The 23908-nt window shown below is 38.9% G+C and overlaps 3 protein-coding genes across 5 annotated transcripts; 1 reads left to right on the forward strand and 2 right to left on the reverse strand.

Annotated features, from left to right (window-relative positions):
- Positions 1-2643: 2643 nt before the first annotated feature.
- RB195_005915 (uncharacterized protein) lies at positions 2644-4006 on the forward strand (the record flags this gene model as incomplete). Its single annotated transcript, XM_064178718.1, has 2 exons — positions 3612-3747; positions 3912-4006. The coding sequence occupies 2 exons, from the start codon at positions 3612-3614 to the stop codon at positions 4004-4006; spliced, it is 231 nt and encodes a 76-aa protein (XP_064035734.1).
- Positions 4007-5102: 1096 nt separating this feature from the next.
- On the reverse strand, positions 5103-7862 carry RB195_005916 (uncharacterized protein; the record flags this gene model as incomplete). 2 transcript variants are annotated; one of them, XM_064178720.1, is made up of 7 exons in its annotated part: positions 5103-5210; positions 5338-5369; positions 5429-5489; positions 6936-7025; positions 7099-7201; positions 7403-7497; positions 7779-7862. In XM_064178720.1, the coding sequence occupies 7 exons, from the start codon at positions 7860-7862 to the stop codon at positions 5103-5105; spliced, it is 573 nt and encodes a 190-aa protein (XP_064035735.1). The 2 variants fall into 2 exon arrangements, with proteins under 2 accessions (XP_064035735.1, XP_064035736.1); XM_064178719.1 differs by lacking the exons at positions 5103-5210; positions 5338-5369 and having other exon boundaries at positions 5409-5489.
- A 224-nt stretch (positions 7863-8086) lies between these two features.
- On the reverse strand, positions 8087-14614 carry RB195_005917 (uncharacterized protein; the record flags this gene model as incomplete). 2 transcript variants are annotated; one of them, XM_064178722.1, is made up of 4 exons in its annotated part: positions 8087-8230; positions 8287-8578; positions 14328-14372; positions 14547-14614. In XM_064178722.1, the coding sequence occupies 4 exons, from the start codon at positions 14612-14614 to the stop codon at positions 8087-8089; spliced, it is 549 nt and encodes a 182-aa protein (XP_064035737.1). The 2 variants fall into 2 exon arrangements, with proteins under 2 accessions (XP_064035737.1, XP_064035738.1); XM_064178721.1 differs by lacking the exons at positions 14328-14372; positions 14547-14614 and having other exon boundaries at positions 8287-8565.
- Between the last annotated feature and the right edge of the window lie 9294 nt (positions 14615-23908).

The following is a 23908-nucleotide window of genomic DNA, read 5'->3' on the forward strand; positions in this document are numbered from 1 at the left end:
AAATGAGAGAAAACAACGCGATGCATGAGCTAGACGCGTGTTCTCTTATATGCCTTTGACAGATAACATTTCCACAGATGTACGCGAGAGATAACAAGCGAATAACTGTAGAAATCAGTAAATCACATTTCTCACATTTCTGTGCTCAAGAAACGATCAAAGTACAATACATAAAGCACATCGGATCAAAATAGATCACTAAAATATCGTTCCATTTTTGGGTCGATTTTATCGACAAAGTCTGTTTTTTTATATTGTTTAGTGTAGAAATGGTCGTTAGAACAACAAATGTGTAGGTATAAAAATAACATTCGTAATTTGTACTATTTTCTTTCCAGCGTCAAAACATGGTAAGTTAATTCTTGAATATTTGTAAGAATTTCTTCTTCAGTATTGTGTATGATTAGTAGGTCATCCATACATATAAATGGTTAAAAATTAAATTTGGGTTTATAAATATTAGAGGCGTAAACGTACTCATAATGCGAGAGGGTAAAGTGCGCGAGAACTGCAAAAACTGGACTGGTATTGCTACTTTGTGGGACCCCTAAGATTTGTTTAAATAATCTGTTTCCTACATTTGTCCTATTGAACTATTCTCTAAAACTATTGTCTAGAATATATTCGAGTAAAGTTATAAGGTCACATATGTTATAATTTCTATAGTTAGGTTTATTTAAAGATACATCGGAGTAGAATATTTTGTGTTTGTAAATTGTAACAAACGATTTACGAGCAGTTTTAAAACATATTTTGATAATTTCTATTATGTTTCTGATAATGACTGTATGAGAAATGTTAGTAAACATGTTGGTAAAATCTGCAGAGAATAATTTAAGCCCATGTCCTCTTATGGATTATATATATATATATATATATATATATATATATATATATATATATATATATATATATCATGAGTTATATTTATATTATCAACGGACCAATACGTGTTTAAGCAGTTTTTGTTGTTATAGACAGTTCTGGTGTAATTACGAAAATGTGTTTCGAAGAAGGAGAGAATATTCATTAATTCTAATGATACAGGTTTGACACTGCTATTATAGGCACGAGTGATGAATCTGAAGTTAATAGGTGTTTTATGTAATTTTGGGATAGCATAAATGATTGGAAGAGTAGGATCGTTAATACTGGTGAGGCCTTGACTTATTATATATCGGGTGTGTCTCAGCTCATCAGCTATATCTAAAGGATTATCTTGTATTATTTTATAGTAAATGTTGGAGGAATTGTAAAGTAAACCCATCTCTTTAAGGATAGAAACAAGGTAATACTTTATGTAGACAATGCCGTAATTAGAACTAACTTTATATAAAGGGAATATAATCAAGTATTCTTGTATCTGACATAGTCCTGTGTAGTACATATGTGGACAACTCAATGTTTTTAGTACTGCTGTAAAGAATAGAACGGTAAGTACATAATGAATAGATAGTTCCTATAGAAGTTGGAAATGGTATGAGTATGGCAGTCAGTTAAATTATATCCGTTTTAAATTTTGGATGTTACAGTTTTTATGACATTATCCCTTAATTCAATTTCAATTCCATTATAATATATATATATATATATATTTGAATATGTATATTCGTAAAATTCGTAGGTGGTCTGAATTTTGTACCTTTGTTTGGTATGTTGGAAATTTTGTAATTTTTAAATATAATAACATCTCCTGTTATAACGTGTTTATGGTGAGTTCAATAAAGTTTTTAAAGTTACTACAAGCACAAGGGATAGTCGTTATATCTTAACCTTGAATATTTTTGAGAAACTTATTGTAATTGTATATCTTAGTGGATATAGATTCGTGATATTCGTATATTAATCTAATTGGGAGGATCTCTTTGTTACTATTATATCGAATTATGTTAATGATGGATTTATTATGAAGCATTTTGGATAAATTATGGTTGTCAAGTCTAGTAGTGTAATGTGGGATCTTAATTAAAATATGATTATTATTAAATGCGTGTTTATGTCGTAAATTATCTGTAGGGTTTTCAAATTGGTAGAAACATAAAGTTTAAAGTAAAAGTTTTATCTGTAAATTGGATATTCTGAAAGAATGGGGTTCATACATGGTAGACAGCTAAATGAGTTCATGAATAAATGAATTGTTCTTAGATGTGAGATAATTGTAGATGTAATCGAAATGAGGATTCAATGTGAAATATTCGTAAGCCTAGTAACAAGAAAATCTAGGTTCATTTTCTCTCTGCTCAACTATTTCAAATGAAGAGAGCTGTGATAAACAACTTGTTCCGACCAGTAAAAACAGTTTTTAGTGGAGAAGAGAAAGGAATCGTTAACCTTGGGTGGCGAAATTGCTGTTTCTAATGATTATAACAACTTAACGTCTGAAACAAGACGTTGTTTACGGGCACGGCAGTTGGAAACTCCCACCACAGATAAGATTCCTTTCTGCTCTCCCTACATACCCGATAAAATAAGCAGTGCCATTAGGCGGTGTCAGAGGAGATCAGACTTAGATAGCTCCGTTTCGGTTGTGGGAATAGCACCGAACAATTTAAAACGTCAGGTGGTTCCGAATCGCTTGTACGATACCATTTGTATACCACCAAATTGTGTTTTTTCCCCAGGTAGACTAGGAAACTTCTTGAGATGTTGTGTAGCCTACCTGATTTCCTGAAGGAGCTGTGGCAACGAATATGTTGGTGAGACCGCGCAACCGATATGTGCATAGAACACGTGAATGGAAAGAATAGGCTACGATAATGGACACCTCTAGATGCCCACTTAGCAGAAAACCACGACCAACCGATTTTGAAATCAGGGTCCAAATCTTAGCGCACGAATCTAAAACGTTTGGTCTAAAATCGGTGGAGGCATTTTGGATTCAAGCCAAACACCCTAACATGAACCGCAAAGGGGAAAGTCTCTCGATATTTATATATTTGGAATGACTCTTCTGATCTGAATGAGAAACTCGGAACATCCGCTCTCGTGATCAAGCAGTCCACAGTTCATGATAGGCGTCTCCGATCCAAGGTGAGCATTCATTGTAGTTGCTTGGTGGTTGAAAAAGTAGGCATGGAGTTTATCAGTTTAGTTGTGAAGAGATTTGGTCGCTTAAATTGTGAATTGAACCGGCTGTTTCAGGCTCTGAAGAAGGCGGTTTTGCCGAAACATTAGCCCATAAAATCGTTTAATAACCTCGTTTACAGCTAGTTAAAAATCAATACTGTATTTTTTTAACTTCCATTTTTTGAGTTTGTATTTTCTATTTTTTTGCATCACTTTGTGCTTTTGCTTTTATTGCCAATATCAAATTGTTGCCAATCGGCGACTGCTCTTTAATTTACCACGGTTTTGCGGGGATGTAGTGTAAATTTCGTGTCTTACTGTGTTTACTTCAGCGGATTACAAGAAGTCTACATTATCTATTAGTACAGTGCTAGTTGTTATGGTTATGTTCTCATCAGGGCACGCTACGTAACCGGATGTCTCCATTTGCGGATCAATCAATTGTATGCTTCGCTGAAGGCGATCTCTTATTTGTAGTTGGACTCTCAATATCTGGCACGTGAATAAAAGGTAGGAAATAGAACACAAGGGAGTATTATTCGTCTATGAGATATGGGGTTCGTGAGTTGATTCATTTTTTTGTAGAAGTTGAGAATCTTCGAGATCTGACCTTGAAATGTGCGTCGTTGGTCAAGTTCATCCGTACGTCGAAACCCAAGCTCTTGGAGATGCGAGCATTTGGTGAGTGTTTCATTAGTTTTCATTTTGATGAATATTCATGAAGTGCTGATAACAGCTGCCCAATATGGTTTGATAGGAAAAATAAGTGGGAGTAGGCATTGTAATTAGACGTGAAATATCCACTGTGAGTCCAAGGATAAGAACAATTATTCGCTTATGTTTAGGCAACATGTGCAAAAAAAGCATACGGAAAGGAAACGCTCATCTCTCCGAACCAAACCAAGTTTGTACCGGTGCTCTATATCTTTACGGCACGTGAGGTTTGACATAGATTTGAACTAATCACTCAACTGATAGAGGACATACTGATGCCAAAAATTCCCTTCGCATATCGAATCTTGATGAACATTATTCTTTTCTGAAAGATTCTCTTGAACTTTGGTAGCTTTGATTGTCATATCTTCTGCTGTAAGACTTCTTAGCGTGCGTCGAATTCCAAAGCTTTTTATGGATGCTTTTGCCATAAAAGTCGCCTTTACATCTTTAGTTATAGCAGGACTTGTAGCTTAAGTTGTAGTTCTAGCCTCCAAGTTAGTTCGGCGAGTATTTCCTTCCTTTCTTTTTGTAGTTTCGCTTCGTTCACATTACATTTCATATTACTAGGTGCACTTCGTGGTAAGTTTCCATTTTCGAAGGTAAACTAAACTTGGTTTCAGCATTCACTTAAAATCTGTTGAATGTGCGTAACAAAAAAAATGACTTGTTAGTTGCTGAAATGTGTACATTTTGGATATACATTTTACAACGATGCATTCTATTTCTAGAGGCAGGAGCATTTCGTAATTCCTAATGTTTCGGAGTACGCAGGAGTTTAAAATGATACCATTTCTTTTTGTAGACTACTCTCCTGCAACTCTTGGTTATTTGGGCGGTGTACGGAGATTCAACGAGAGATTATTAAATGTTTGACATTTCATTCTTTATAATCTATGTTCACAACATAAATGGACGCAAACGTTTATTTATGTTACCTGTCCCCTAATAGTTACACTTGTATCGTTTATAATAATTTTATTCTATATACACGTAGTAAAAAAGGTAACACAGGGATCACAGTGAAGTGAAGATGAAAGTAATCACAAGTATGAAAGTTATCACAACTGTAACAGCGAATTATTCACATAGTCTAGAAAGAAATCTCTAGAACATTGTTCTAATAAACTCCCTAATAAGATCCTATCGCTAAGAAATACTTAAATATCATTAAGGCTTCGTCCGAAAGTCCACATAAAGCCGTCGGGAATGTGAATCGTCGTCGAGTGTTTGATTAAGAAGTGAAGTCAAAAACAGGTTAAGAGCACAAAGACACTAGGTGCTGACAAGACATGTTAACGGCGGGAGTATAACACACAGTACTACTCAATCATAAGAATAGCGTTAAAATGATCTATATTAATCTTAGAGTGGAACGATGAGCTGCTTGAAAAAAAAGATACTAGATAGCTACCGTAGAAGAAGGCGACCTAAACAAATAGAACCCGTTAATATGGAAAAGTGTACAAGAGCTTTGGTACTTTGATAGAAAATACAGCAGAGCAACTGTATGAAAACGAGGAGAATAGTGGTAAGAGACGAAGAAACTGATCCTACGATGGGCATTTGAGTAGCCGCTATTGTACCCTCTGAAAACGTCAATGGCGTCATCGGAGACGAAGACGGGGTTAGCTTTGTACGTTAGCACCTGCGCACGAACAACTACATCGTTGTTTGGTTAGCACGAAGACTTTTGCGAGAAACTGGCTCTGAAAAAATTCAAGTCTTCATGGAGAACACAGATTGACTATGGTGCAGATTTCCGAGTATTCTTGACAGAAAATTATCGTCATTACAATGCTGTGTATGAAAATAATCAGTGAAATATTGAGAAATCAGAAATATAATTCGGAGAGCCAAGAAAAGAAGCCAGAAACCTTGACTTGGTTTAGCACAAAAAAAGCCACAATAATGATGGGCGTTTTTATACGAGAGTTGTTACGAACTGCATGCATTTTTGAAATTCTGTGCGTATTTTTCAGTGCCGGCCATGTAAAATAGCTCGAAAATATCAGTCTAGCTCCACCAAGAATATCCTTCTTACTGTTTCTTAGCAAGCGACCACAACTGTGATCACCTGCTGATAAGGACACGGGTGACAAATGGACACGCCGTGCATAATTGTCCCCACAATTTTACATAATATGCACGATAAAGTTAAAGCTTAAAGTTTCTGGCGCTAATCAATCCGCTTGGGATGCGTCCCCACGTTTGCTTCAATTCAGGATCGTTTGAGGTTTACGAACGTGTAACTGGCCCATACAATGACTTGCGGTGGCTAGCGATGTGTCAAGTCAGTGTTTTTATCCTCCCAGACAAGTCCGGTACCAATTTATCAACCCCGGAGGGATGAACAGCTTGGTGAGCACCAGGGCGGATTCGAATCTCCGATCGATCGTGCAGGAAGCGGAATCTCTAACCGTTACACTACACCCGCCCATACAATATGCAGGATCCGGATATAAAAATACAGGTATGGGAAATGCATATATATATATATATATATATATATATATATATATATATATATATATATATATATGATATAATTGCTGGTTTGCAGATGCAAAAATGAGAATAACCTCAACAAAATAAGAGAGGGTAGCAGATTTGAATTAGATTTGTAGAATCCATTTCATAGCACCAGAATTACTCCTCCACAATAATGTATTTAATAATGAAAATTGCGCGACGGCAGATGTTTGATAATTGTATATCATAAGATTCGAGGCGGCGCAACTAAGTGGATGAGAGTTGTTGTGCATCATTAGAATGGAACAGAGAATTGTGAACATATTGTTTCCATGGGATTGATTGCTCCCTCCACTTGAGCCTGAAGGACCTCAAGAAACAGAAGAACCGAAAGTTAGCTTTCAAATCCACTTTCGCACGACTGCTTTTTATCATTTGCAAAAGAAACTTTCTTCGAGACTAAGAGTTCTAGGACTTTTTAACTTGACCTAACTAGCTAGCTTTGAGTCTCATGTTGATCCATGTTTATTTTATTGAGGGTACTCTTCATGTTCGGCGTTGTCCATCGAGGTGCCAGAATTATCGTTGTAACTGCAGACAATTTGCTACGTATGGTTTGTACATAACTCTGTCTCCTGTCAGTTTGATCTGATAACCAACAAAGGAATCAAACCAGGACATACCTTGTCTACGACGTGAACATGTCCTTGAAACACGTATTGCATTGTCCGATTATCGATGTCCGCTTCACCGAGGAATTCGTAGCCCTCGTCCTGTAATTCGTCCGAAACGTACAAGTACAATGGTTGCAAGGAGGATTCAGAGTCAAAGTCCTTATAAACGTACCTGAAAAACGGCTGGAGCTAACCGTGGACTACACAGATTCCCCTGTTCTCTTATAGAAATTGCTGTAGAAACGTCGAGATTTTTGGCGATCACCCATACAAATCTGAAAGATCAAGGCACAACGTTTGCGACCCGTGGGCGCGCTTCTGTTATCCCCAAGGAGGTCTGTTCAAGCCGGCGGCGTGGCGCAATGGATAACGCGTCTGCCTACGGAGCAGAAGATTACAGGTTCGAATCCTGCCGTGGTCGTTGCATTTGCATCTTGTTTTCTTCACGTTTCGCAGTGTAATTAGGCGAAACGTACTTGAAATTATTACTTTCTGGTGTCCCCACGTATTGAAGCAACCGTATTCGTTCGTGGAGCATGGACTGTTGCGTTAGATTCATAATCCTACCATTCTGAAGATAAAAGTGAATCATTTGAAAGACGAAAAAAAGTGAATGAGGCAAAAAGAGATAGTGAAAAGGTGAACAAACAATGATTTAGTAAACGGATTAACATAAGCGAGCAGACTAAAAAAATTGCTTACATACATATTAGCGAGCTGTTGTGCCTACTTTAGGAGTACAAGAGAGATTGTTGAAAAATCAAGTATAAAATTTTTGTAAATGTCAAACATGCGCATGTGGAAATTTATCAGAGGTCAAGAAAAAAATTGGTACACACAACAAAACACAACCTGGATAAAGCTGCCTTCAACCTGGACATGTTGGTCGAAGTAGACGCTTCCCCAGTGAGGTTGTCCTCCACCTTTTGGGAACATAGAAAAGTAACGATATTAAAGGGAAGAAGGATGAAATTAAATGAAATTCCCCTTCATAGAAATTCCACATATCTTCTATGCAGTAGAACACACGCAACTATGGGAAAATAAAAAAGGGAAATATAACAAATGATATTATGAGAGAGGCAGATAACATCCTTGTGTCTCTCATGTCGAACATTCTCTTTCAATGATTATAGGTAGCATTGCAACAAGGGAAAAACCTACCACTGCGCTACAAATTCCACATGAGGTGGACTATTTCCACGTTGAAGAGGACGACTTAAACCGATCACAGCACCCGGTGGAAATCTTGGGCTACTAATATTGAACGGTGCATAGAACTGCGCTCCAACGACACCATTATACTGGAAGAACCTCTTTAATTAATTACTTGCTGGCTAGTACCGTATGACCTACTTACGTAATCAGCAGCTCTCTTCCTTATGTTAGTCTTTAGTGGTTCCATATGCGAAAGGACGGCCAACGACGTGATGTCACCTGTGATGACGTCATCGCTGCCGGACGCTTCCACATGTTTGAGTTGTACAGATTGCTCTAAGACGTGGTCAGCAGCTAGTTCTCTGGTAGTGATTACGGTAGTCGATTCGGTAGTCGAGTTAACAGCTATCGCTTGCTTGATGAGCATAAGGAGTACGACGCGTGATGTCACCCATCGAGTGACTCGGCGAAGTACTGTCATGAGTCGGTAGGTTCTGCAATTGCACAAAAATAGAGGGAACTGCGGATAGAATGAGGACAAACTGTGTGACACAAATACGGTTCTAATGTGCTAGGTACTCGTTGTCTTCTTACAAGAAATTTCGAAAGATCAACAACACCGAGGTAAGAGGAAAGCTCAGCAACATTGAACAGATTTTATTGACGAATAAAAACACGGATTGATAGTAACAAAAAAACACGTCTTTTAATTTTGTAATCTTGCACAAGAAAGACGTATACTAGAGTCAAAACGACATGAAGCACGGTGCAGTTGCGTAAGCGATTGCGCTCAAAGCGCTGCGTTTGAGCGCGGCTGTTAGGATCGAGTGAGGGACCCTTCTATCACCGCTCGTTGCTATAATTCGCGATTGTTCAACCGCGATTCTAACCGCTATCGCCATCGCGTCGTTTCAAGCGCAACCGCTTACGTAGCTGCACCAAGCTTCATGTCGTTTAGACCCGACTAAAGCTGTCTCTGGAAAGTAGTATTTAAAGGCGACTTTTTTCATAAATTTCACTACATAACAGCAGCGCCGTGCGTCTAACCTAAACGTTAATTCTATTAAAGCAAAGTTCGAACTCGAAATTATTATTTATTTCAATTTCCACATGTTTGAAAAGTAAAAAGTGGTGAGGCAGAGAAAGAGATGAAAAGGGTGAGGTATTACCAAATACTTGGACTGGTGAATGAACGAAAGAGAGAATGAATGAGTGAATGAAGGAATGGACAAATGGTTGAGTGAATGAGTGAATAAACGAATGAATTAATGGAATGAATGAATGCACATGTACAACAGAAAAACAAAGGCAGAGTGCAAGAAACTGAATTAGAAGAGAAGCATCTAGGACAGCAATGAATGAAATGAATTAAGCAGATAAGAAAGAGACGACACGGGAAACTGAAACAGGCAAATGAACGTAGAAAGAAGGAAAGAGAGAAAGAGAAGGTGAAGGAAGAGTGAAGAAAGCATTCCAAAAGATGAAACCAATGAAAGAAGTAGGTGGAAAAAATACTATCAACAGTACAAGGCGTATTTCAACAGAAGAGAGCCAAAAGAAAAAGGAAGAGTTATAATGGTAAGGTAGATAAGAGGACAAAAAAATGGGAAGTAATGAGAGACAGCGACAGCAACAGTGAGCAGGGAAAAAGCGCATCAGCTAGCATTGTCATGAAATCGACTTATATGCGCAGAGAAAGACAGACAAGCGCTGTAAGTTCACTTAATCTTACAAAGCTCTGGGAACCTACAGTTCTATGGATCTTATAAATTGTTCAATAAAAGTCCGAGAGTAGGTAAACTGACTAAACTGGTTGGAAGACTGTGCTTTGCATGATTGATCTACTTAGAAACCAGACAAAACAAATTCTTACAATAAAAAGTGTATAGACGTTGTCTTGGAGATGTAGCTATCTCCTACGTGGTCAACAATCCGAAGAAGATTAAGGATTTCATCAAGATTTTTACATCTTTATATCACAAAAATTCCATAACCAGCACCTGTCGTAGCTAATTAATCGTGGGTAAGCGTTTTCATACAGAAAACTGCACTCAGAATTCACTTTCCAATTAATAGAATAGAGAAGAATTTATGGCCTTTCGGACTTTATTAGGGTATTTATATTGGCAGCTATAGCGAAGTTTTTGCTCGTATTAGAATAACTGTGCGAGAGAGGTGATCTGGGTGGAGAGTTCTGAATGAGAGGAACTTCCAGTGGTGTGACCTCGTAATTTTCAAGTCATATGACATGTGTTTAAAAAATGTCCCAAAAAACTATTGAACAATAATTCATGCGAAGAGCTGCTGATATTTTTGGTATTCGTCGAATCAAGATTTACTCTCTTGCTATGTATGCAGTGAAATGTGGTCACTGCGGTTAAAGTTTGCCCTCCAGAAAAAGAAACATGCAGCAGTTGATGATGGAGATATGGAGATAAATAGTTGTAATTTAATAGAACATCAACACAACATCTTTAACTGCACAGGAAACGTAGATTTTCTATAAAGTAGAAATATTGGAAAATGTGTCAAGAGGAACACTAAAGAGGAACATGCATAATTGCAACCTCTCCGAAAATATACATATAGATAATAGAAATATGCAGGCCCATGTACCACGAAAGCACAAAAAATAAGGTCGGATTTGCTTTCCATTGCTTTGCTCTTGGAAGAAGATCTTCCTGAGTTGATAATAGTTGGATTTTTTTTCTAATATGTAGAAAGTGAGAAAGCGCAGCGAAGATTGAGATCCCTATGCATTTTCCTTCTGTTGCCTTTTCAATCGTGATTATGCACATATCATTCAGAATTAGGGTGAGGACGAAATTTATTTTCAAATTGGTCGAAATAATCGTCGAAGACCTCTCATTGTCTGTTTGTTTGTAATAGCATGAAGCAACTTGAAAGTGGGCAACAATGAACACTCTGTGCCTCAATTTCAATAATGTGGCCCACATAAGCGGAAACTAAGTTGGTGTTTTTGCACACTAGTACAGTAAAATGATGCTTTAACACATAGAAGGTAACAAAAAAGAAAAGCTGTTTTAACTTGGTTCTGAAGAAACCAGAATTTTTTTTACTAGAGGTCAATTTCACTGTTGTTTTCAGTTTTCAGGTTCAAGTCAAATTTGACTTTTTCTAGAGACAACGTCAGTTACAAGAACATTTTTTGGAGCACAGTCCTCTTTAGGAATATTGCCTTTGAAGAAACCCGGATTTGCCAAGTAAAAGAAAGTAATAGAACTTTAAAATATCTCGATCAAACTCATTAGTGGGTCGATATCTGCGTGGATTGAATGATTAATAGGTTAGAAAACAGAGATGCGTTTGGTCGAAGCAAAAATATTGATAGAAAAACTACACCACGGACTGAATCAATATGTGGTCCGTGGTGTCTGATCATATTGGTACTGCGGTAATCTATGCGTCGACGAAAACAGATTGCCATAAAAAAGACAGTAGTATTGGGCCTGTTTACTGACGCGTTCCTATTTTGCGAAGATTACCGCTTAAAGGCAACATACCACGAATCTCACGTTGTGAAGAAATCTCCGGTAAAAGCTAGAGACGGGATGTAAATTCCAGGACCCGGGGTGGTTCCGCTCAACGCTCCCTAATCGTCGTAAAAAAACGGCATGGGAACCTCTTTAGTACCTGCGAGGTGCATTAGAGCGCGTCTCTATATAATTATCTGGTCGGTCCCCTCAGCAGCCTATTCATTGGTTTCACTTGAATAGGCTGTTGAGACGACATCACTGCTTTGCGACCGCTGCGACCGACCGCCACTGCGACCACATGGATGCGGCGCGTGTGCAAGTGTGGCGCGTTGGAACTGAAATCGTTGGAACTGAAAGAATGTTCCACGCCTTTTTTTACGGCGATTAAGGAGAGATGAGTGGAACCATCTCGGATCTCGCAATCTACAACCGCATCTCTAGCTTTTCGCTGGGACTCCCTCACCGCGTCAGATTCGTGGTATGCTGTTTTAAACAATCCACAGTAAAAAACACTTCAGGTTCCTGTGAATTCGAAATTAGATTAAAGGCAGCATACCACCAAACTGACGTAGTACGAAAACATGAAAAACGTACAGTACGGATTGTAGATTACGGAAACAAGCTTGACCCCTTCTCACTTCCTCGTAGTGGTCCTACAAACGGCGGGGCAGCCGCTCTACTTCCTTCGAAATACGCTAGAAAGCGCACCCTCGTACACGCTTCGGTCCCCTGAGAAGCCTACTCATTAGTTTCACTTGCAACTGATTTCATAGTAAAAACACAGTTATGCAGATAGGTGCGAGCATATTATTGCAGCGCAGCTAGTGACTGGGTTTCAGTCTGAATGGAGAAGACGGTCCAACAGCGCGGACATCTTCGGTAGGTCCGCTTAAAGTACAAAATGACACGACACGTCGAATTTTTGACCGGACCACAGTTTGGTTTTCAGGGAATGCTCCTACACGTGGCATTTCACCTGAGCAACGGTGCAAACTTGTAAAATGAGTTAGCAAGACATGTATTTGTTAAAGGCATCACCTCACGAATCTAGAGTGGTACGGATTTCCGGTGGAGTATTCGTATACGGGGTCGTAGATTATGGGGAGGAGGGTGATTCCGTTCAGTTCTTCCTAATTGCCGTAGAAAACGGGCCGGAAGATACGGCTTCGAGCGTTCCGGCGCACCATTTTCTACAAGGAGTTCGAGTGGAGCGCGCCAGCCCTGTGCGGCGCCGCATCTTCCGGGCCTTCCGGCGTTTTTTACGGCAATTAGGAAGAAATGGACGGAACCACACCCCTCTCCATAGTCTACTATCCCGTATACGAATACTCCACCTGAAATCCGCACCACCTCAGATTCGTGGTATGCTGTCTTTAACCTGTTGGCGACAATACGATTCAGAAGTGGGTCGTGTTCATTTCTGTGTTTAGGACAGTGCATAATTACGTGTATAATCCTATCCATGCAGTACTGTACGGAGCAGAGGATGAAAAACTAGCAAAAACAGGGATAAAAGAGCTGGTACAGAAATAACACCACTGGAGTCAGTACAACCCACAGCTGAACATATGCAAAAGATTGAGCTTAAGACCCATAGATAATTTAGAAACTGCGCCGTTCTCAATGTGTCAAATAAGTTTGCCCAAAGTGAGGAGATTTTGTGTGGTATTATGCGAAAAAAATGGTGGTAAACCCATACGTACTCCGAAAAATTAATAAAAATCAACGACAGTACTCCATACTCCTCTTTCAGTGGACCGCAAGGTAATGTAACCGTTAGAAGTGAATCAGTGCGCAAATTGCGCCAAAGTTGATTTGAGAGATGGCGTGAGCGAAGTCACTTCAGCCAGTACTACATCTAAGTAAGTAATACATAGGTACTTTACTTACGTGCAACGCTTAAGTCCTTCTTTTATTAAAACTACATTTCAGTTATAGAGTGGGTTGCTATTAAATAAAAGCCATTAAGTGCAGGAACGGCAAGAAATTTAAATATTCAATGCAGATGTCATGCTTCTTCAAGTATAGTCAATTACAAACCCTGAGACATGAAGAAGCGCAGTGATATGTAGGTGCAAAGTAAGATTAGTTATTCACATATGTATCCATGTTATCAGGGAAGTTAAAGGCATCACTCCACGAATCTGAGGTGGTACGTATTTCAGGTGGAGTATTCGTATATGGGATGGGAGACTATGGAGAGGGGGGTGATTCCGTCCATTTCTTCCTAATTGCCGTAAAAAACGGCCCGGAAGGTACGGCTTCAGGCGTTGTGGCGCACTATTTTCTACAGGAAGTTCGACTGGAGCGCGCCAGCTTTGTGCGGCGCCGCATCTTCTGGGCCGTTTTTACGGCAATTAGGAAGAAATGGACGGAATCACCTCCCTCTCCGTAGTCTCCCATCCCGTATACGAATACTCCACCTGAAATCTGCACCATCTCAGATTCGTGGGGTGATGCCTTTAAAGGAGAGGGGAAATTACTGCTAGGGGCACTGAAAGGAGCCATAGTTATCCAAAAAAAAATCTTCGTAACAAGTCTGAAGATAGAGTCAAGTCTAGAAGTATACTAGTTGTACTAGTAGAGTATAGAGGTTATTACGACAAGGACTTGCGAAAGAGATAAGGAATGGACTACTTTCTTGTCTCCAAAATAGCAATATTTTACAAAATTTGTGAAAGTGGCTGATAAATTTCTAGAAGGAAGTGAGAGGGGAGGGTAGAAATTGGAAGCAGAAATAGCTTGCCTGATTTGAGGACAGTAATAACGACCCACGTGAGAAACTGGACAACTACAATGAACACAATGAACAGTTTTGAAAAGGTTATCTCCTATTTGGGCAATATCAGTGAAAGGTGAACAAAACAAACGTTTATGGGAATTAAAAACAGCAATCAGCCCATTCGAAATGGGTGTAACGTCCGGTGCAATCTAAATGTGTACTTTCGAAGACATATTCGCTCACATCGAGGACCAGTCGAATGTTTGATAAGCATTAATGGGTGTTTCCGTCTGTAAGAAGGCAATTTCCATTTAGTGAAATGTTTGCAAAACGAGGAATTTAAGGAAATGCTATACCATTAGATGAAGAATGAAGGAAGGAACTCCAGCATCAATGCATGCTAAAAGGAAGACCTGAAGTTTGCGAGTAATAACAGTGCAACAAAACCGTTTGGAAAGAACGGTCTCATTGGAGAAGTGAACTGATTTTGTGAGGTTTTTCTTGCAGAAATTTCTCAAATGTTTTCTTCTTTTTTCCGACACCAGCCAATATTTTGACTAATCAATCAGATATTGTGTATGACAAAAGCAAACATTAAGACTTTCCATAGTTGCCCGAAATGGCATCATTTCCGTTGTTCTTGTGCATGTTTTTGAAAGCAGCAGATCACGAAACAGACTAAGTTTGGATGTCCACGAAAAGGGTTAGGGAAGTAGCACGAGCATGAGCGCGACCATATTCAATTCCCTCTAATCGCCATGAAAAGCGATGTGGGAACGGCTCTGTCGATCGACTCTTCCTACGAGGGACCTGAGAACGTTACACGTATACGAGTGCAGACAGGCTGTCTGCCAGCGAGCGTGAAGGACAGCGTCAGAATCTTGATTGGTTGTCCGTTCTACCCAAAAGTTCCACACAAAAAGATGGCTGAGGAGGAAATTCAAAATCGGATTTTAACCTTTCGTTTAAATCGCAAGTACATAGGTGCTGCAGGAGTACTTGGCCTTCGTGACGGTTTGCGCAATTTATGCAATGAATTTTTATCAAAAGCTCGGTTTTCCGGGGAAAGATTGGGGAATTAATACCGATTGTGTCCTGAGGAAAATTCGGATTGCACGGTTTTGTAACTACTCATCTAAAATTGCTCTAGGTGGATTTTTTTCTCTGAACATTTTCAAAACTAGTGGTAACGCTGAAAACTGAGACAACTCATCATTTCCTCATTAAACAGCGTAGATTCTAGATAACAGCAAGAACAGAGCACAGTTCATGAAATTTCTAGCGGTAGTGAATTCTATACTTCACCCTACCACTGAAACACACACGTCTTCCTCGCTTTTTTCTTTTTTCTTTGTAAAAATGAAATTCTTCGCTTAGTGATTTTCTTCAGCAACACTATATCTTAATGCACACAAATCCCAAAACAGCGTTGACCTTATAAAGTGTTTTCGTGAAAAATAAATAATAATAATCATAATTTCTGGTGGAGAGACCATGTCTTCTTTTTTTTTAATTCGACAATAAATTCTTTCCTATGCTTGCAGAGGCCGAGTCGACCCTGTTGACTTCAGAGCACCAAACATCTTAAATACTCAACTCGACTGTATCCTCAATATCTTATTATATTGATTGACATTTATTTAGAAGTGCTTCTCATTATAGAAATTGGTTCTTTCCCCTGAAAACTGCACATTTTCTTCGCCCTGCCCCTTCTAATACATGCATGCATGATGCATGGTGTACATACATCATGCATCTACTTGAAGAAAATTTATGATCTTACTGTATAACAAATGAATTCCATCTAGAATTTCTGAATGTTTTGAATTCAAACGTATTTTCTTCGAAACTTGAAATAGTGCTACACAAACTCCTTTTAGTAAAAGTCATATTTGTTGAATGCTCCCTAACTTGAAGTGGTGAGAGAGCCATCATTCAGTTTTCCTTTTTTATTTCTTAAAAATGCATATGCAAGTGCTCATTTTTGATGCTAGTAGAAATCGCCTGCAGAAATTTTCATCCTTGTCTTGCCAGCTTTTTTCATGGAAGGACTGCAACGCTGGGACAACTTCGAAACAATCACCTACAATAGTAAAGGGGATTGTTCCGGATTATGATGGCTTACAGACACCTACATAATAGCGTGGACGTAGCTGAAAAAGATGACAACTTCATGGTGAATGTTATTCATCTCAAATATCTACTTTAAATAGCTAGCTTTAGATGAAAGGAAAGTGGAAATTGAAAGAAAATGCAGAAATAATTATGCTGGAGAGTTAGGAGTCGTATGCCACTACTTTCGTCGCGCTGATTACTGCACTGGGACATAAGCACGCAGTTGCGCTAGCGCTCTGCTCTATTCATGCGCTTTGTCGCTGTGATGTGCTCGCATCAACCAGTGCCATCGCGTTGCAGTGGTCGTGACGCGAGAAACTGTTGAACGATAACCTCTGTGTAAGCAGGTCTGACAGTTCTTTCTCCTGTTGTACAAGCTGCAGGAGAGAAAAAAGGGAAAAAATAAAATCATTGCAGCTTCCAATGCAAATGTAGGGGAAATACCACATAATGCACTCAACCAAACTGTTAGCAGTGTGCTGACAATGTCGAGCTAAAATATGAACAAAGAATGAACAGGATGGTATATATATAAAACTCAACAGGAGGTTCATAGTCACTGGTGTCGCGCAAAGTTGGAGTCAGCGCAAAGAAAACAAATGGTAAAAAGTGAGCATAGCCGCGTTGCAGCGACAGCGAAGCGAAGATCTGCGGGAGAATAGACGTTGCGGAGAACAAACAGACGATTTCTAATGAAATAATAACTGAAACAAAATGAGGCAAAAAATACAGAAGACTTATAGTTTTTAAGGGGTACAAGTAGTGATAGTCCTTTTCCAAAGTAATTCTGCGACAACTGCAGTGCCATGCTGAAGCGAACGCTTCACGACAACGTGAACAGTGACTCAAAGCTTTTGTCACGTGATGAATGCAGTAAATATAAAGCAATTCTCAATTTAAGCGAACAGCAATTCAAATAAACATGGGAAAAATCCTCAGGAACGTGCAGGAATTTCTATGGATAATAAACAGTCATGGGATGATTATTTTGGTTAGACAGCAAAACGACACATTGTTGACTAATTGTTTTGGTGTTTCTCGTGTCTAAAATCACTCAAGAGTCATAAAATGTGAGGAATTTGTGTACTTTACGGCGTATTCCAGTAAATAGTAAGTGAAAATGCAGCTAAATCGAGGGGATATGCTCAGAAAACATGAAATATAAAATTGCATCAATCGTCAGGTGATCATGTGACTAGCATACGCGTGGTCACCCGTCGATCGACGAGTGTGGGTCAAATGGGACAGCCTGTGCGCTTCTAACTGGATTTGATCTACCGAATAAGAGCAGTGGAACCGGCGTGCAACTAGTACTTCAGCTGATACAAGCGAAAAGATTGCGCTCAATAAAATTTTTGGCCAGTTGTTTAGGATCGATATGGCTGAGCCCTGACTTCTATGTGACTAGCAGTACAATGTAGAGGTACATATTTTACGAGGAACAATTCAATAAGATGTGATTCCAAACCTGCCATTTGGAGTTTCCAAGCTATCTGTATGCGATATTGAGATACTCTAACCGAGAAGAGGTGGAGAAGCGAGTTTTAGAACTCCTACAACACCGTTACTAACTTGTGTCCCAAAGTCCGTTGCAAACCTTGGAATTCTTGGAAGTGGGCAAAATTAAATTTTGAAAATAACGTTCGAAAGTAAATGAGCTGATGATTTCAAATATATTTCGAGAATTTACTGTTGACAAGTATGTGACCTGAAAAAGGGCGTAGTTTCCTCAAGCCCCGTTAATTGCTTTCACACCTCTGCAATCCCGCCATTGACATATCCCGCGGATACATCTCCATGGAAGGAAGGGGTGTTCATAGGATTTCTGCTTATTTCTCGAAATTGGACAAAATGTTAATTACATCCGTAATCACGAGGTTATTTAGAGCATTTTGGTACCCCACACCATATGTTGGTTCGAAATTTCCATTCTCTTCAGAAATTGACGAAAGTGCTCCATCGAAGATTAATAAAAAGCCATACTTTCCAAGCTGCGAGAAATCTCCTTGGAAAATTTTCAGTTAACAACTTGTACTCGACAATAGTTTATATCAGTAAGTTTCTAGCTTTGAAAATGTCTAGTTTTTCCAGTGTCAAACCTACAACATTACTCTATTTCGTTATTTGGTCCAATTTTTGAACAGCTGTCAACAGCTTAGAATGAACGCTTAAGTCTCGCGATTCGGTACTTGTCTAGAACTCTCCTTCCTTTACGACAAGTGAATTAGGCACACGCATCGGATGACAGCTGGTCATGGTTTTCGAGTGACCAAATTGGAGAAAATTTCGTCTGTTTTCACAAAACAGAAATTTTTGCAGCCTCTATGAATTTTTTCAGTACCTCAAATAGCCAGTTCTTCTCACAAAAAGACGCTCTTTCGAACGATGTTAAATACACTTTTATTTACAAACTTCAAAATTTCAACACTGACTCCGCCCGCTTATAGAGCAGGCGATATCCTATAGCTGGAATGGTTATCGCGGCCCAGGCATTGTCTGCCAGGCAGCTCACGCCTTCGATAGGTGACTCCTCTGGCGATTCGGCGTCACAGAGAGACAATAATGTTTGAACATAAATGAACGGTGACGAGAATTCTAGAGAGTTCTTATTTGTTAAAACAGCAGAGATAAGTACAAGTTGTTTGCTGAAAAACTTCCGAGGAGATTTTTCACAGCTTGGAAAGTATGGCTTTTTATTAATCTTCGATGGAGCACTTTCGTGAATTTCTGCAGAGAATGGAAATTTCGGAACAACATATGATGTGGGGTACCAAAATGCTCTAAATAACCTCCTGATCACGGATGCAATTAGCATTTTGTCCAATTTCGAGAAATAAGCAGAAATCCTATGAGCACCCCTTCCTTCCATGGAGATGTATCCACGGGATGTATTCCATGGAGATGTATATGCCAATGGCAGGATTGCGGAGGTGTGAAAGTAATTAACGGGGCTTGAGGAAACTTTGCCCGTTTTCAGGCCACGCATTTGTCAAAAGTAAATTCTCGAAGTATATTTGAAATCAGCAGCTCATTTACTTTCGAATGGTATTTTCAAAATTTAATTTTGCCCACTTCCAAGAATTCCGACGGTTTGCAACGAACTTTGGGACACAAGTTAGTAACGGTGTTGTAGAACGACAACAGGAACGAAAAATGTAAACGAACAACGTAAAACTCACCTTTGAACAATTCCCAACGCAAAAAAGAGAATTCTTCCAGAGAGAGTTGCTCCGTGATGGAGAAGATGAAAATAATTGTTAAGTTTTCCATATAGAGGAAGATTGGCAACGCCAATATAGAAAACATTTATCAAAAGAACTTCCCATTTAGGTTACAAATGGAAAGCATATAATTAAAGCGAAACAAGAAGACCAGTGATCGCAATTTCTGCAGTGACAGAGAACAATTCAGTATCAGTTTCAAATCGCACCGAGACAAGGAAGGCTAGCAAATAAGTAAGAAAATAAGATTAAATGGCAAAATAATTTAAGAAATCAACAGAATGAAAGAAATGACAAGTGAAATGGTAACAAAAAAGCTGCTTCATCACGTAAAACATATTCGACAAGCAAGTCCAAATAGTGTAAAGCTGGACATATATTGAAATAGAGAGATGAAAGAAGATTAGAGAGATGGAGATAAGGATAGAAGGAAGATAATAACAAATCCTTTTTTACCCAAGAATTGAATTATGAGATACTGGGCAGAGAGACATAAGAAACAAAAATAAAAGGAAGAAAAAGGAACAAAACATAAAAGCAAACAAGCAAAACCAAGCGAACGACAAACGAAACATAACACAAAGATATATGACGTAAGAAGAATGTCTCAAACTGATAAGTAAATCAAATTATGAAGAGAAGAAGCGAAAACGTGCGGAAATTAGGCGGTGTTTTGGAAAGTTTTTTCCTGTATATTTTCTGTATGAATAAGGCTTTTCTGCAAAAACACGCATGAAAACAGATAGTCATATCGTTCGCCGAATTTGAAATAATCGTAAGCTCAATATGAGTCACACACTTCATTTACATATATGGGCGCTCAAAAATTGAACAGCAGTGATTTTTTCCTTAGGACTCTGCAATGACTTTTCCTGATGCAGTAAATGAACGTGAAGAATTGCAGAGAAAAAAGGTTTGAGAAGAAGTACATGTGAGCATCTTTTTTTGAGGGGGGATACAAAATTGGAGGAATCCTAGCGAGGAAAACTCAACTTGATAAATTACTACTATCATTCAAAAAGAAACTTCATTTTAGTAACGATAGAAAATAAACTCTGCAGAGGGATTTGCTAATGCAAGTACAAATTTTACGTAGTGGTCACTGTATCTGGTCTGACGCGGATCAATGAGCTGACCATGAAAGGATGGATTGGTGATGGTGATGACAACAAGAGATAAAGACCAACGGATGAGGACAACAACGTTGGGATAGGATTCTTTAGAGCGCAGAAGATTGAGGAGGCCCAGTTCTATGGACAACAAAATAGAAGAAGGAAGATTATGAGTCACATGTCTTAATTTCCAAGAATGGAAAACAAAAAAACCGACGCTTTCGACTGAGGCGAACAGTGAGCTGACCTCTCGTATGGTATCTGATTGAATAATAATGTTTTGCGTGGTAGAGTATGAACTCATTGGAACGTGAGTAAACATCTATTTCAGAAAAACACGAGGAAGGCTTGAAATGTCAAATAATTGGAATATGCACAATAAAGAACACAAATACACAGAAGCGATAATATAGAAGTTCAGAAGAAAAGAGATAACCATCTTGTCGTCAGTATATTTTGATTTTTCCGCTTTTATTCAAAGAATATGGAATTGATTGAGATGTTGATCGAGAAAATGGAAAAGTTAAGAAACATTCACGAAAAATAGTGGAAAACCCTGGTAATTAGATGCATTTTTTGGAACCTCGTTAAAAGTAGTGGCAATATTGACAAAGCGATGAAAATAGAGAGTGTCTTTCAAAATAAAGGAGTTTTCTACCGAAAAGCGGAGGTCGCAGCTTTGTCTAAATCTACCTTAAGGAAGAACCATCGCTCAGCATTTCTATTTTATTTCAAGTGTCTCTCTCCTTTTGTTTTTACTAGCCAAGGATTGAAACCGGTTCTATACAGCAAACAGACTGCGTTGCACAAGAATGGACCAATCCCATAAAAACGGCTCAGCAGAAAAAAAATTGTTAGGAACCAGAAGTATAGCAATAGGAAGCGAATTTGAAGCTTCGATCCCAAACGAAAACTAATGAAAAATTTTCGACACCTGTTCGAAAAATTTTCATACAATTTTCAAGCGTTCAAAAGAGTGCAGAAATGGATTCTATGACAGGATGCTTAGCATAGTGAGATTCTCTTCGTTTTGCTGATTCACTCTGTATCGGTGGACTTGCTCGTTTGACACCTAAATTTTTGGGAAATGGCACTCAAAAACCACGCCACAAAAATTTGATTTTTACACCTAAAGATGAGTAAAAAAATGTGACGGCTGTGTGGTAAATCTAGAAGTTTTTCCTCTGAGGGATCTTGATAACTCATGCTGCTGCGATAATGTTGATCAGGTGCTGTATAAACATACACCGGTACGATAGCCGATTGAGAAAACAAAGAAAAACAGGTGTCTATGACGAGTCGTTGTTTGCCGCAAACAGTAGCAAAAAGGGGAATTATACCCACGAATTTGAAGGCGACACTCTTGTTGAACACGGGAAAAGCCTTTGTTGTTCGCAGAGAGTTGTGCTTAGATACGGCTTTGGTTTTTATGGCTTTCTAAGTCTTTTTTCATACACACCTTCCAATGAGATATCTTTTAAGTTGCGGACACTGGAGAGGAAAAATATATTCAATAGCTGCAGATGAATTTCATTGAAAAATTCTTGGAAGAAGCACAGCGCAATTATTTTACTTTGGCAATGAGGTGACGAGTACATGTATCTTTATGTCCTCCGGAAATTGGAATTACAGTAAAACCACCAAAGTCTGTTCTATGGCAAAGTGATAGCGTTATTTTGAGAGTTGCGCAGCAAGCTGCCAAAAGGAAGGCGGTAAAAGACGATAAAAGTACAGCAAACTATTTATTGGATTGTCCCTTCAATTCCCTTCTATCGTTTTGACATTTTTACTTTCTACTGAAGAACAATTATATTTCTACTAACTATGGCGTCACCCGAGTGTTCTACGACCTTCATTTATCGATCGAGTAGATTGTTGCTTACTTTGCGGAGAACTTGTGCGGCTTTGAGTTGAGAAAACTGATCACTGTGGTGGGAAACTTCTGGGACAACCCCATATTTACGTCACATAATAAGAATGTAATCCATCGAAAGAGCATTATGGCATAAAAATGTGAAATCAATCGAAAATCGGTAGCAGAACAGGAACTGCCCACACGTGCAGTGTATGTATGTCTAAAAGCTCATTTTCTGTGTACACATCACTGAAGACCATGACAGACGACGTAACCGATAGTTGATCACTAGGCTGATCGATAAAGTCAGTCGACATCGTTTACGGGATCAACCGATGGAACGACTGGATCCTTCACAGATGCAATGATCGTAACGGCGAGCTGAAATCGATATAATCGACGTTCGAAACAAGGTGAATTTCGCTGTGCTGAACATACAACAGCGTATAATAGGGACGGTTTACACGCTTCTCTGGGGAATCATGTGTGGATCAATGATGTGCGGCTGGGTGGAAACGTTGTAATTTACATGAATTAGAGGAGAACTTCATCAAGCATAGAAGCTCCTTTTCCGGAAAACAAACCCGTTATCGGTGGCCATTTTTGCGTACCCTATGAAAATGCCATAGTTTCAATAAAATCGGAAAAGAATACTGGAGGCTCAAACTTGTGTGCGCTGAACGAACGTGGTCGGTGCCGAGTATTTTCAACCAGTTGACAGCGCTGCGTCTTCGATTCGGAACATTCAAAGGGTGCGGGGAATTTCTTCAAACGGGTGACCCAGCCGAAAAATTCCTCTCCGAATATGCTGCTATATTTTTATTATTTAATTATAATCTCGCATTACTTATAATCAGTACTATTTATACTAATTTTTATCGGCTTGAGCGGCCCCCATAATTGCTGTGCTTTATGCCAATCGGTAATCACTCGTTTCTGTGAAACATGGGTAGAATGTAAAATAGATGGTCAACCTTAGAAAAATGCAAGCTTTCCCCAAAACCGTTTTATTTGCAATAAACACAATAATAATGATCAGTATTCCACCTTAAGCATTATTTTTCGCATTTTCCTCATGTCCCGAGATTTTTCCGACTCTTGTTTCATTTGATATATGTATAATTTCGTTTTCTCCTTACTTCCCTCTCCCATGTCATATTTACTCCTTCAGTCAGCCACTATTTTCTTCAGACTTTTCACCGTACTGTTGTCTCCATAACTAATTTTGGTTAGAAGCTCATGAGAGTAAACCGATAAAATTTCAGGTTGCTGGTGGCGTTTTCCTAGCTACTACAACGATTT

Source organism: Necator americanus, chromosome I, assembly GCF_031761385.1.
Source record: "Necator americanus strain Aroian chromosome I, whole genome shotgun sequence".
NCBI classification, from domain to species: Eukaryota; Metazoa; Nematoda; class Chromadorea; order Rhabditida; family Ancylostomatidae; genus Necator; species Necator americanus.